Source organism: Tamandua tetradactyla, chromosome X (genome assembly GCF_023851605.1).
Source record: "Tamandua tetradactyla isolate mTamTet1 chromosome X, mTamTet1.pri, whole genome shotgun sequence".
NCBI lineage: Eukaryota > Metazoa > Chordata > Mammalia > Pilosa > Myrmecophagidae > Tamandua > Tamandua tetradactyla.
This window is the reverse complement of record NC_135353.1, coordinates 65,945,694-65,960,766: the sequence shown is the minus strand read 5'-3', so window position 1 is coordinate 65,960,766 and position 15,073 is coordinate 65,945,694. Positions and strand designations below refer to the sequence as shown.

Here is a 15,073-nt window from a genome sequence, read left to right as displayed (position 1 = left end):
GTATTCAAAGAAAAACAATTTACATTTTTTCCAATTCTCCAACATGTACTAAATATTCTCTATGGGTTGTAAAATCATAAATTAATATATTAAGATCACAAAAGTACTAAAACACAGAAATAACCCTCCAATGGTATGTTAGAACACTCTTAGAAATTCAAATATTCAGTCTAATTGAAATGATAATGTTGATATATTTCAATATGACTTTTTCATTACATTTTCTGCATTACCAAGAGGCAAAGTTTTAGGATCATTTAAGATGAAAACAAGGAATATTTGCTTCTTAAAGCTATGTACAAATTAATTGGTGTCACCCTCATTGAGTCATGCTCACTTTCTTAATGACCTGATTCTTTAACATTTCTCTAAGATAAGACACAAGACAATCAAAAAGAAATATTGATTTATGATTGTTCTGATACTGCTCAGTAGTTTCCAAACAGACACACTCAAAATGAACTTTAGAATTATTAAACTACGAAACGCCTTCCTGAGCTAAGTGTGGAAGAAATAGATTATTTTATGCAGGAGGAAAATGAACACTATAAATCAATCTATTATTTTGAAAATTGGCTTGGGTACATGGTGTAGTCTTAAACAGAAGTGGCTGTAAGGGATTCCTCAGCCAAGAGTAGACTCCTATTCAGGACAATGTCACAGCCTTGAAGACAGCTTCCTCTCGAATTACCAGTGATTTTACTATATGAGGATTGTCTAAAGGTAGCAAGACCTTTTCCTAGTTTATCAGTCTCATTTTGGACATGTTTATGTTAAAGTAATGAATGCTTGGTAAACTGATTTCCATACCTTCTATCTTAGAAACCCGGCTCAGTGAGAGCACCTGGATGTCATAGAGGGTCTTCTGGACATGGGGTGAGTATTCACCTTTGTCATATGGTGCAGTGAGCTACTCCAGGACAATATCCTGAATAATGTCCCAGGGAGCCTCAAAGTCCATGTCTCTGCCTTGGTGTACTGCGCAGTGTACCATTTGCAGTACACTTGAGTGAAAAAGCACTGGTCATTCACCTAGGGGAAGATGGTGAACTTATCCTTAATTAATCCTTCAAATCCAGACTGAGTCATTCTCAAGATCTTGGGTTATTTGATTTCAGAATGAGTGACTGGATGTCTTTCGCTCAAGAAAGGCTGATGCCATCCAGAACACCTCTGTCAGCTGGAAAGGCACATGGCTGGCATCTGCTGGTCCCTTGTCCCTGGGATCCATTTCTTTCAGCCTCTGTTCCTGTGGGGGTTCACCACTTTGCTTCTCTGGGGCTGGCTTTCATCTCTTGGCTTCTCTTGGCTCTCTCCAAGTTCTCGCTTGTTTAACATCTCATGGGAAGGCACATGGAAACTTCTACTGGAATCTGCCCATGTCTCTGTCAGCTCTGAAGCAATTGTTTTTCAAGCATCTACATCTGTGTCAGCTATGTCATTTCTCACCAATAAGCTCTTGAAAAGATGTACAACATCACTAGCTATTAAGGAAATGCAAATCAAAAACAGAAGGAGGTACCAATTTACACCCACTAGAATGGCTATCATTAAAAATAAAATCAAGAAATATTGGAGAGGATGTGGAAAATAGGGACACTCTTTCATTGTTGGTGGGAATGAAAAATTGTGTATCCAATGTGGAAAACCATTTGGGGTTTCTCAGAACTTTGAATATACAATTATCCTAGGACTGGGAAAACCCATTTCTAGGTATTTGCCCCAAAGAACTCAATGCAGGTATTTGAACAGATATATGCACACTGTGGTTCAAGGTGGAATTATTCTCAATTTCCAAAAGAGGGAAGCAAACATAGAGTCCGTCAATAGATGAACAGATTAATAAAATGTGGTATATACATACAATGGAATTTTATTCAGCCATAAAAGGAATGCAATGATGATACATTTTACAACATGGATGAATCTGGAAGACACAATAGGACAAATATTCTGTGATCTCATTTATAGGAAAGAAATTAGAATACGCAAAATTCATAGATTTGGAAACTAAAGTACAGTTTATCAGAGGCCAGGATGGGGACAGAGAGTGAGGAGTTAAACTTGGCGGAAGTAGACTTCTTGTGGGGGTGATGGGAATTTTTTGGTAATAGATGGTATTGATGGTAGCATAACCTCGTGAATTTTATTAGCACCAATGAATTGTATATTTAAAGGCGGTTAAAATGTGAAATTTTGAGTTGTATGTTTGTTACTAGAATATTTTTAAAAACCATAGAGCTGTACAAAATAAACAGTAAATTCTAAGAGAACTATGGACTTCAGTTAATAGTATAATTATAAACCATTTATCGACAATTGTAACAAAAGTTCCATTCTAATGCAAATCGTTAATGTTAAGGAACACAGAACATGTGAGGGGGTATCGGGAACACTATACATTCTGCATGATTTTTCTGTAAGCCTGCAACTTCTCTAATAAAATAATTAATTATAACAAAACCACAATAATCACAACATTATGGTACTGACATAATGATAGACATATAGATCAATGGACTGCAATTGAGACCTCAGAAATAAACCCATACATATACAGCCAACTAATTTTTCACCAGGGTCCCAAGTGTGTTAATTGGGAAAAGAGTGTGTTGGTATATTATTGTGGCTACTATTTTCTTTTTAAAACTGAGAATGAGTATTGCTGGCAAGGATGTGGAGAAACGGGAAAATTTGTTTTTCGTGGTGGCATTTTAAATTGATGCAACCAGTGTGGAAATTAGTTTGTTGGTTTTTCAGAAAGTTGAACATCAAATTACCATATGACCCAGCAATCCCACTTCTTGGTATATACCAAAAAGAATTAAGAACATGGATTTGAACAGATATTTGTATACCAAAGTTTTTACCAACCTTATTCACAATAACCGAACGGTGGAAGAAACCCTAGTGTCCATCAACCAATGAATAGGCAAACAAAATATAGTATAGACATACAATGGAATACTATTCAGCCATAAGAAGGAACTAATTGTTGATGCATTCAGTTTAAGTTTGCTAAAATTAACTAAATGCAATATTCCAGAAATAGGTTAGCTTTTAAAATGGAGATTTATTAATTTAGGAACTTACGATTCTCAGCCCATGAAAATGTAGAAATCAAAGCAGCAACAGGCAATGCTTTCTCCCTGAAGACCAGCTACTGGCAATCCTCAGCTTCTGTGTCACATAACCAGGCATATGGCAATGCCTGCTGGTCTCTCCCTTCTCTTCCAGGTCTCATTGCTTCCAGCTTCAGTGGATTCCTCTGTTTCCTGTGTGTTCTCTCTAAGTTTCTCTGGCTTTTATTGTGAGGTTCTCTGGGGACATTTTATGTTTCTTCTCTCTGTCCTTTATACCTTGTAAAGGATTCAGTTAAAGAATTAAGACCCACCCTGAATGATGTGGGTCACACGTCAACAAGTTAAGATCCTACTCAAAATGGGTCCACACCTACAGGAATTGATTAGCTTTAAAAACATGATCTTTTCTAGGGCACATACAGCTTCAAACCATCACACATACTACTACATTGATGAATCTTGAAGACATCCTGTTGAGTGAAATAAACCAGACACAAAAAGACAAATGTATTATCTCATTTATATGAAATATTAAAATTTCATAGAGACTGATAGTTGGTTCCAAGTTACCAGGAGCCAGGAGGAGAAGGGGAGGAAGGGAGGGGGAGCTATTTTTTAATAGGTACAGGGATTTTGGTGAGGTGACAGAAAAGTTGAGTAATGGATGCTTCTGATGGTAGCACAATATTGTGAATGTAATTAATACCAATGAATTTTGCATTTGAGCATGGTTAAAATGAAAAAAAAAACAGATCTGTATATATATATTACTACAATATATTTTAAATGTTAAATGAATATTATAAAACTTCTAGAAGATAGCATATGAGAAAATCTAAGTAACTTTGGGTTCGGCAATTGCATCTCAGATGCCACCCGAGAGAATGATTCATGAATGCGTAATATTGATGTTTCACTTCATTAAAATGTCAAGCTTCTTCTCTGAGAAAAGCACTGTTAAGAAAATGAAACGACAAGTTCCAGACTGGGAGAAAATATTTGCAGCACCCATATCCTATAAAGAAATTGCATCCAAAGTATTAAAAGAATACTTAGAATTCAACAATGAGAAGAAACAATCCAAATTAAAATGGGCAAAAGAGCTGTATACTTCATCACAGAAGATATACAAATGGCAGTGAAGCATATGAAAACTTGTGCATCATTACATATTACTAGGTTATTTCAAATTAAAATAATAATGGGAGATCAGTACACAACAACCAGAATGGCTGAAATCTAAAATAATGAGAGCACCAAGTGCTGGCAAGGATGTGAAGTTTTCTGCTTTGAGACAGTTGTGTGCCTCAGAAAAGCCATATTCTTTCTCTTACTCCAATCTTGTGGGGGCAGACTTAGTGTTTGGGTAAGATCTTTTGGATTTAGTTGTTTCCAGGGAAATGTGACCCACCCACTTGTGAATTGAACGTTTTGATTAGTTGGGTTCCAGGAGATGTATTTTCACCCATTCAAGGTGCATCTTAATCCAATTACTGGAGTCCTTTAAGAGGGAATAATTTTGGAAAAAGCTCTGAGCCGCCATAAACAGAGATGTTTGGAGATGTAGAAAGAAAATGCCCCTGGGGAAAGTGTTTGAAACAAGAAGCCAAAGGACCAGAAGACGCCACCATGTGCCTTCCCAGCTGACAGAGGTGTTCTAGACAGCATCAGCCATCCCTGAGGCAAGGTATCTTTCTCTGGATGCCTTAGTTGGACATTGTTATGGACTTAGAACTGTAAACTCGTAATTTAATAAATCCCCTTTATAAAAGCCAACCCATTTCTGGTGTACTGCATTCCAGCAGCATTAGCAAACTAAAACATGGAGCAAGAAGAACACATTCATTGCCGATGGGAATGCCATTTGTAACTTTCTTTCAAAGCTGAATTTAAGGCTTACCACATGATCCAATAATTGTGTTCCTAGGTATTTACCCAAAGCATCTTAAAACTTATGTCCACCCAAAAACCTGCATATGAATGTTAATAGCAATTTTATTTATAACTATTCCAAATAGAAGCAACCAATACACCCTTCAATAGCTGAGTGGACAAACTGCGGCACATCCACATAATGGGATATATTATTTAGTGATGAAAAGAAATGAGCTATTAAGCCACCAAAAGACATGGAGGAAAGTTAAATCTAAACTGCAAACTGAAATAGCCAGTTTGAAAAAGTCTATCAATTGTATGACTCCGACTAGATGAAATTCTGGAAAAGGTGAAACTATTGAGACTATTAAAAGATCAGTGTTTTCCAAGGGTTCTTGTGGGGTAGGGGATGAATAGGTGGAGCAGGGCACTTTAAGGACAGTGAATGCATTCTGTATGATGCTGTAAAGATATATACATAACAGCCTGCATTTGGCAAAACCTACCCAACTCTATAATAGAAACAGCTAGTCTAATGTAAACTAAAGACTTTAATTATAGTGAAGCAACTTTGGTTCATCAAATGTAACAAATGTACATGCTAATGCAAGGGGAAAGTCTGTGTTTGTGTAGGAGTATACGGGAATTCTGTACTTTCCCTATGCAAAAATTCTGTAAACCTAAAACAATTCTAGAAATAAAGTTTATTAAGAAAAAATGGGCTTGGACTGAATATTGAGGGAACTTCTACCTGTGGAAGTGTTAAGATAAAGAGTGCATGACACAATATTAGAAGAGAGGGGAAGGATTACTCAACAAATGGTGCTGCATGTTAGCTTTTAAAATGAAAACAACTGATATTTTTATCTCACACCATGTACAAGCATTTACTCCAGGTGGCTTAAGGGGTTGAAAATAAGAGTTGGAAATACAATTTCATACAACCTTCAAACAAGAAAAACATATAGAATAAAATGTGTCTTCTCTTTGGATACTAGTATGTAAGGTTAGAAGGAAAAGAAAGGAAAGGTCAACATTGAAAATGTTTCTAGATTTTGGCAACATAAAAAATGAAAACCTTTTAATTTAGAAGCATTAAGCAATTTGGAGCGCAAATGGCAAAGTAGCAAAACTTGCTTCAGCAAATGTTTAATATCCGAAATACAATCCCATTTAATCCCACTGCCCTATCTCTAAACATTACTAAATGCAGGGCATGCACTCTAACATAATCAGCCTGGGAAGAAATGTTTAAACCCTACATCCCTGAAAAAAAATTTATTCCTCAAAACCAAATTAGAGGGTTCACTATGAAGGCCTGAGATACTAATCAATAACTTCTGCTCAATAATTCAAGAATGGGGGCAAAGTTATTATTGAAATGATAAAACTCTATACCTGTATACCACTAAACAGTATGAGAAGGGCTTTCACACCTATTATCTTTTTGGATTCTTAGAGAAAACTTGTGAAGCAGCTAAGGTATAAATTACCCTTACATGACAGATTGAGACCCAGAAATGATAATTGACCAAGGCCATATCAAGGAACGAGTGTTGACACGAAATGTACATCTTGGATTGGACTTCTCTGGTAATTTTGTCAACCCCATGAAGAGTTTGGATTAGAGGTTTTCTACACTCTCTTCAAACTTTAAACCAATGGTTTGCAAGAACACCATGCTCCTTTCTTGAGGTGGGGCTGGGTGCAAAATTAAAAACTTTGAAATTTTTCTGGAGTGATACAAGGATGATTTTCATTTTTCTTAACTATGATATTTTAAGTAATTTTCTGTGCTTTTTAATTTCAAAAATTATTTTCAGAGTTACAAAACTTTTTCTCAGATAAGTAAAAAATAATTTATGACTCCCTGATTGTAAGAATTATGTTATCTTGGCTAAATGGTTGAATGCACAAAAGTTTTAGACAGCTGATTAGGAAATCATCCTAGGAATCATGTCCTTTTAATGTTTCCTGTACTCACCTTTAAAAAAATTCTTCTTTGTTAATTCATTGAAGGCGTGAATAGAAGTTGGCAGAATTTATTAAACACCCATTCATCTCCTGTATTTAACACTTCTTCAATCTTCCATTTTGACTGCATCTATTTCACATGTATATGCTCTCTACTGGGTAACTATTAAGTTAAAAAGTCTAAGTTGTTTTCTCTGTCCCGGGGAAGATTTTTTTAGGGACCGAGACATGCACTAGAGAAATCTGTACGACTCTCCACAAGCATAAGCCATATTCAGGTGGAAACCGGGAAGCAAATCACATTTCCCATACCCTAGGATGCTGCCATATAGGAAGACTTTCGATTGGCTGACAACGGTAAAATTATGGAGACAAAACTCGCGTGGGCCTAAAACATCGCGTGGGCTCAAAGTAAATGGAAGCAAACCAGGAACTCCTAAGTTCAGGACCGTGGTCATTCATTGGACTAAGCGAATGTCAATCTTAACTTCTCAGCAAATGAGCTGAGAGAAGGTGACGAAGACGTGGGGCCCACTGTTGACTCTTCCTGGCCCCGCCCCTCTCACCCAACCGTCAGAATCCTTCCTACCTGGTCTACCGCCATCTCCGGAGCAACGTTGGTGGGTTCTTCTCTGCCCGGAGGCCAGTCTTTCCTATCTTGGGGCTTCCGAGGAACACTCGCAGACCGTTGTCCTTTCTATGCTCGTCTCCTCTGTCACCCCACCCCCACTCCAGCACCCCTGCCTCGAGTCAAGCCTTGATGCTGAACGGCCTCTTCTCATAGGCCGCACTTCAGTGGCCGGTATGTTCTCTGTCGTGTCTAATTGCTGCCTGGGTTGAGGGATTGACTGGTGAGTCACACCTACCATGTCTGCCACAGAAGAGCGAGACCCGGATCCTGTTTGCCATGACGGAGCTGGTGGCGGGGTGGGTGGAAACCCTGGGCCTGGCCAGGGTAGCGTGCAGTTTGGGGAAGGGGCAGCCGGAATCGTGCGAGCCGCTGGCCTTCTGGCTTCCCAGGCGATTGCAGAAGCCATTTGGGAAGAAGAGTTTGGGCAGGAGAAGGACCTCTCATTATCCAAGGAGCATAGAGACGTCACGCTAGCAGAGCAGGAGGAGGGTGAGGCGGAGGAGGAGGAAGAGGAAGAGGAGGAGGAGGAGCAAGAGGAGGAAGAGGAGGAAGAGGAGGAGGAGGAGCAAGAGGAGGGTGAGGTGGAGAAGGAAGAAGAGGAAGAGGAGGAGGAGGAGCAAGAGGAGGAAGAGGAGGAGGAGGAGGAAGAGGAGGGTGAGGTGGAGGAGGAGGAAGAGCAAGAGGACGGTGAGGTGGAGGAGGAAGAAGAGGAAGAGGAGGAGGAGGAGGAGGCGCAAGAGGAGGATTATGAAGGCTCGAAGGACAATAATGAAGAAATAGAATACCAGGAGGAAGACAACAAGGAGGAGAAGGAAAAGGAGGAGGAGGAGGATCTGGAGAATGACCAGGAGGTAGATGAAGAGGAGCAAGATGACAATGAGGAGGAAGTGGAGGGCAGTGACAGCCAAGAGGAAGATGTAAATGAGGACACCGAGGTTGTCACAAGGGCCCTCCTTCTGGAACGGCTTTGGTCCCTGTTCCGGGATCTGGTGCGTTCTCTTCTACGCAGTATCTATTATCATGGCCGTATCCATGCCTGGTACTATCAAACTCCCTTGGTGTTAAGGAGCACCCGTAGGGAAATAGAGGACCCTGCAGAGGGACCTGCACCTCAAGAGTCAGGAAATGAGCGAGACAGAGCTGAAGCTCGAGATGGGGAGAATCTGTCAGAACCTGAGGAACCCGAAGAACGGGCTGTATTCCAGGAGGCTGAGGCACCTACAGCAGAATCCAAGAACCTAAAGAGTGAGGCATTGGCTGATATTGTGGAGTTTCAGGATCCAGGGACCTATACCTATAAGGGGACCAATGCTGGCGAGTGGAGGCAAGGTTCCTATGCTCTTAGAGCCTCTGTTGGCATAGCCAGTTCACATACAGGTCATACTCAGCGCTTGCCTCAAATGGTTCAGCAGAGGGTCAAGGCTCTCAGAAAACTTCAGGCCCAGTATGCACAAGTGGAAGCCCAATTCTATAAAGACCTTTATAATCTTGAGAAAAAGTATGCTGCACTCTACCAACCTCTGTTTGATAAGAGAGCTTATATTATCAATGCAATATATGAGCCCACTGAAGATGAATGTTGCTGCCAAGTAGGTGTTCAGGAAGGAGCTTGGGAGGAAATTGAAAGAGAGCCTGAAGGAAAAGCACAAACAAAAGGCATACCTCATTTTTGGTTAACAGCTTTTAAAAATGTAGCTATTCTTGGTAAATTGATCCAAGAAAATGATGAACTGATACTGGAGCACTTAAAAGATGTGAAAATAAAATATTCAGGAATTGAAGAACCATTGCGCTTCACCCTAGAATTTGTCTTTGAGGCAAATGAATTCTTTTTCAATGAGGTTTTGACCAAAACATACCAAATTCAATCAGATCCAGATGATTCTGATCTCTTCTTCTCCCGTGGGCCAGAAATAGTCAGTAGCACAGGGTGTGAGATTTACTGGAAGGAAGGGGGAAATGTCTCCGTGAAAGCTATCAAACCACGTCACTGTGAGAACAACAAAAGTGTTGTGTCAACGTGTAGAAATGTGCCCAGCTATTCCTTTTTTAACTATTTCTATCCTTCTGTGTCTCCTGAGGGTAGAGTAATGGACACTGCTACCGAATTTAAATTGGGATACTTTTTCCGTGAACTTCTGGTCCCAAAGGCTGTCTTATTCTTCACTAAAGAAGCAAGTAAATATGAACATGAAAATCCTGATGAAGATGACCAAGAGGCTAAAAGTGAGGAGGAGAAAGAAAAGGACAAAGCTGAAGAACCAGAAGGCCCTGAAAAGGATGTGGACCCAGGAGAGGGCAGCTCCAGAGAATCTAGGTATGTGTGTATCGCCTTTAGTATCACCTGATCATTACTGAACTGCTAAATATTTTTAAAGTTTTTCTAACTAAACACATTTTAATGTTAATTGTAAAAACCAGTTTACTGTTCATGCATTTGTATATTAAATAACAAGGAAGGCAGCATGTTCTGAAATATATTTCATTCACAGCTACAGCATCCTTGAGCTTTAGCCGTAGGACTATTTCTAGTGAGAAATTGATCAGTACAGGTAGCTAAGCCCAATATTTGTAGAGAAAGTAGTCACCAGAAGAAGCTGCTCAAGTGACTGGGCTTCATGCCTTGACTGCAGGGATAGTCTGTGCTACTAACTAGGAGACAGTGCCTTTGAGGATGTAATTACTTACAACGTTGTAAAAAGTTAAGAATTTCAAGTAGGGGCATATTTAATGATTGATACCTAACTATTCATTCAGTTGTAAATTTTTGTATTTCCTATGTCAGCCAAAAGAAAGGAAAAGTACTCATTGTGAGATTATTTATTATGGAATTGGTAATTAAGTTCTAATATGTCTCAACTTTCCTTTCCATTCTCTCATTATTTTCTTTCTCATTTTACAATTATGGAAACTAAGCATCTGGAAGCTTAAGAGAGTATGGTTTATAGAAAGCACACAGGCTTTGCACACAGGCTTTTGAGGTGGAAAAACCTATTTAAACCCCAGAGTGGTCTCTGAAAAAAATTTATCAGTTTGTTATTTGACAAGAGGGCGGCAAGGTGGGTGTGATCAGGTGGCTGAAGCCATTGGATGATGTTAGAGCACCATTATACCCAGGGTTCTGGATTAAAAGAGGGAAAGGCAACGTTTCTCCTGTTGGGACAACAGACATAGGATTGATTATTTTTTTCGATATAGGAAGCCACTTTTGCATGTTAGGGATGTACAATGATTAACTTTCTCTTATTTCATCCTGCAGTTGGAAACCATAGAAAGACATGCATGGAGAAAGAAACAATGAATTTTTTCTTCATAGATTTGTGATGTTCTGGTTTTCAGCTGCTTGTGGAAATTTTATCAACCCTGGTTTTGTTCCAAATTTCATCACCCATAAAGGGATATTTGCTGACATCTGACTTACTCTTGTGTTTTTCAGATACATTTGACAGCATTTGTTCATGTTAAAATAAAAGTTCACTTGAAATGAATAAGCTACAGAATTTTTTTTAGAAGTATCACTGACTCATATCTGTCTGCCTTTCAATTTTGTTTTCGACCCCTTTACCATCGTGAAAGGAATCACTTTCAGTCATTTGGTAAGCCTGGATAAATTCTTTTATTGCAACCCTAAACAAATTAAAATATCAAGTTATAAACATGTCTGTAAAGAGAGAAATGGAGATTTTTGCCTCTACTGCATGTTATTGAATCTAATGGATGACCCGGCTTGCATGGAGGCTAGCTGGTGCCACTGGGTTGCTATAGACCAGCAACATCAGCATCACCCAGGAACAGGTTAGAGATACATAGTGCAGATATATTGAGTCAGAAATTCTGGAGACAGACCACAAGCAAGCATGATTTTACAAGTTCTCTGGGTGATTCTGAAGCACACTGAAGTTTGAGGATCTCTGGTTTAGAGCAGTGGGGGGGAAACGTTGAGCTTAACCTATGATAGGGCCAAGCTTCATTCACTAATATGAGACTGTTACAGGTAAACTGAACTGGACAGTAAGAGCTGGACTGGGAAAAGACCAAAATTCCCCGGGGCCTGTGACACAGAAAAAGACCAATCAGAGGGGCAAAGATTTGAGTGGTGGCAATGGAAAAATGAATAAGGGAAAAGCTAGTTCCAAAAAGATACAAACATTATGATATCAGGTATATGAAACTTAAACACATCGAAAACACGCTATTGATAATGGATACACATATATATGTATTACAGGAAATGCATATGATCACTGCATATATATGTAACACGAGCAGGAAGTCATGTAGGAGAATGATAAATACCCTATTTAGGATAGTGGTTATATCATGTGGAAATAGGATAATTCATTTTGAGAGGGTTAGCCTATTAAGTTCTTAGGGCTGTCATTACTAATTACCACAAACTGGGTAATTTTGAAGCAACATAAATTTATTCTCTCACAATTTTGGAAGGCAAATGTCCAAAATCAAATGTCAGCAAGGCCGTACTTCCTCCATTGCCTACTTCCATGCCTCCACCAGCTTCTGGGATCTCCTGGAGTTTCTTGACTTGTCGCAGCATAACTTCAATCTCTGCCTGTTTGTTTTTGTCCTATGCATGTCTATTTTATTACTCCTCTACACATATACTGGATAAAGGAACTGTCTGTCACGACAATTTTAAAATCACACAGTCACATGATAAAAGCTATATAGTTATACACTCATTGTCAGAGATCAAGGCTACTGGATACAGTTAAACAATTTCAGATATTTCTTTCTGGCTATTCCAATACACTACAAACTCAAAAGAAACATCCACATAAGATTCATTTGTCATAAATCATTTGCTAAGTCCTAATTTTTCAGTTATACCTCCTCCATCTCATTTGATCATGCTCCTCAATCTTCAGGGATATCTGCACAATGACCATTTTAACTTCTTTGAGCTGAAAAGCCATGTTTTAATCATGAACCAATCTTGTGGGAACAGCTGTTTCTTTTAATCCTAATCCAACGTTTTAGGGTGAAAACCTTTGATGAAATTATCTCCACAGATAGGTGACATGCCCAATTGTGGGTGTGGTATTTTGATTAGATGGAAATGGGGTTCCATCCATTCAGAGTGGGTTTTGATTAGTTTAATGGAGAACTTTAAAAGAGGGAACATTTTGGAGAAAGCTCAGAGCTGACATAGATGCTGATGCTTGGAGTACAGAGCTGATGTAGACGTTTGGAGATCGAGACAAAAACAGCCTGGCTGTTAAAAGCAAGGACTCACAGAAATAGCCAGAACATGAAGAGAAGAAGTGTCTAGCCCCAGCACATGCTAAGCTGCTGAGCTAAGATATGAAACACAGAGTTTTGACTCACAGAAGCTAAGTGAATGCCCACAGAGGCGTAGAGAGGAAACCACTGTCATCAGAAGCTGGAAGCAATGAAACCAAGAACAAGGACCAGCAAATGTCAGCCATATGCCTTCCCAAATCACCCTTCCTTGAGTCAAGGTATCTTTCTCTGGATATCTTAGGACATATTTATGGCCTTATAACTATAAACTTGTAACTTATTAAATTCCCCTTTTAAAAGCCATCCATTTCTGGTATATTGCATTCTGGCAGCTTCAACTAATACAGAAGGTGATGTAATATTTTATTTAGTGGGTCATTAGTTGATTTAAACATTTCAGATATTGGAGCGGAGTACACACTGAGCTTCAAGTTCATTTTAAAACATGAAATTGGGTGGTGGTTGCATGAATGTGGTATTCTGTATTACTACAGGTCTGAAATATTTCATAATAAAACCTGAACATTTTTAATTAGGAAAAAAGCCAAAATTGGCCTAAAATCTGGAAGCTGATTAAGGAAAAAAAAGTGAAGTTGTAGTTGACCAGAGTAGAGGATTAGAAAGAGAAATCCCAGGGGTTTGAGAATTGAAGACATGGTTTCTACTTTCAGTTAAGGATGTCTAGGTGATCTCTAGTGAGCATTACCTTCTTTTCCCATAGTCTATGGTATCACACCGTATTTTAACTCAAATGCCATTATTTCTTTATGTCTGTCTCCCTCATCCCATAGAGGAAAGCTTTTGAGTTAATCGGACATTCAAATGTCTTATTTAATCTATCCTAAGTACTTAGCACCATTTCTCAATTATAGGTGCTTGATAAATATCTGATAAAATGAAATTTACTTAAATCATCCACAAGCGGTTTAATTTGTCATCAGTGTTGACGTTTAAAACTGAAATATCAAAGAAAGTGGGGCAAGATGGCAGTGTAGCGAGGTGTGGATTTTAATTTGTCCTCTAGGGCAGCTAGTAAACAGCCAGAAATAGTCTGGAAGAACTGCTTGGGCTTCCATGACAGGACACACATCATACACCAGTCTGGAACAGGTGGAATGGCCAAGACCACAGCGCAGAACTGTAAGTCTTCCAAGGTGTGGAGGCTGGCACCCCTCCCCCACTGGCATGGCAGGGAGACTTAGTGGGAAACAGAAGCTTTCTCTACTAGGATTAAGGAAGGTAACTCCACCAGCTCCAATTGTGGAATTAATGAACAAATCTGGACTGCTGAATAGAGGCTAAAGGGCATGTTCTAGTTTGCTAGTTGCCGGACTGCAATTTACCAGGGATAGACTGGCCTCTTAAAAGGGGGAATTTAGTAAGTTGCTAGTTTATAGTTCTAAGGCTGAGAAAATGTCCCAATTAAAACAAGTCTATAGAAAAGTCCAATCAAAGGCATCCAGGGAAAGATACCTTGGTTCGAGAAGGCTGATGAAGTTCAGGGTCTCTCTCTTTCAGGTGAGAAGTCACATGGTGAACACAGTCACAGTTTCTCCCTCAGCTGGAAGGTCACGTGGCAAGCACGGTGTCATCTACTAGCTTTCTCTCCTCACTTCCTGTTTCATGAAGCTCCCCAGAAGGCATTTTTCTTTCTTAATCTCCAAAGTGCTGGCTAGTGGACTCTCTGCTTCATGGTGCTGCAGTATTCTCTGCTCTCTCTGAATCTCTCACTCTCCAAAATGTTTCCTCTTTTATAGGACTTCACAAACTAATTAAGACCCACCCAAATGGGTGGAGACATGCCTCTACCTAATCCAGCTGAATAACCACTATTGATTAAATCACATCTCCAGGGAGATGACCTAATTACAGTTGCAAACATCCAATGCTATATAGGAATTAGAAGAAGTGGCTGCCTTCACAAAATGGGATTAGGATTAAAACATGGTTTTTCTAGGGTACATACATCATTTCAAACTAGCACAGGACAGATAAACCAGGAGCAAGAGTAAAAGGAATAGGGAGGTTTCTTCCTGGCAGACAGGATGCAAGACTGAAGGGGAAAAAAATGGAGGCTTTTGAGTTGGATGAGCTCAGAATACTGGAAGAGGGCTAGGCACCAAAAAAAGAGGTATGTAGAGCCAAGTATTGGCTCTGGCTCTTGATTGGCAAACCCAGGATGCTTGAGCCTGCTCTGAAAAGGATTTTTTTTTTCTCTCCATTTTTTTTGTTTGCTTGTTTCGTTTTT

The 15,073-nt window shown here is 39.3% G+C and overlaps 1 protein-coding gene and 1 pseudogene across 1 annotated transcript; one reads left to right on the top strand and one right to left on the bottom strand.

Moving 5' to 3' along the window:
- Positions 1-657: 657 nt before the first annotated feature.
- On the bottom strand, positions 658-7,536 carry LOC143671865 (uricase pseudogene; annotated as a pseudogene).
- Positions 7,510-11,025, top strand: LOC143671549 (uncharacterized). Its single transcript, XM_077146766.1, has 2 exons — positions 7,510-9,880; positions 10,823-11,025. The coding sequence occupies exons 1-2, from the start codon at positions 7,800-7,802 to the stop codon at positions 10,833-10,835; spliced, it is 2,094 nt and encodes a 697-aa protein (XP_077002881.1). The 5' UTR covers positions 7,510-7,799; the 3' UTR covers positions 10,836-11,025.
- Positions 11,026-15,073: the final 4,048 nt, after the last annotated feature.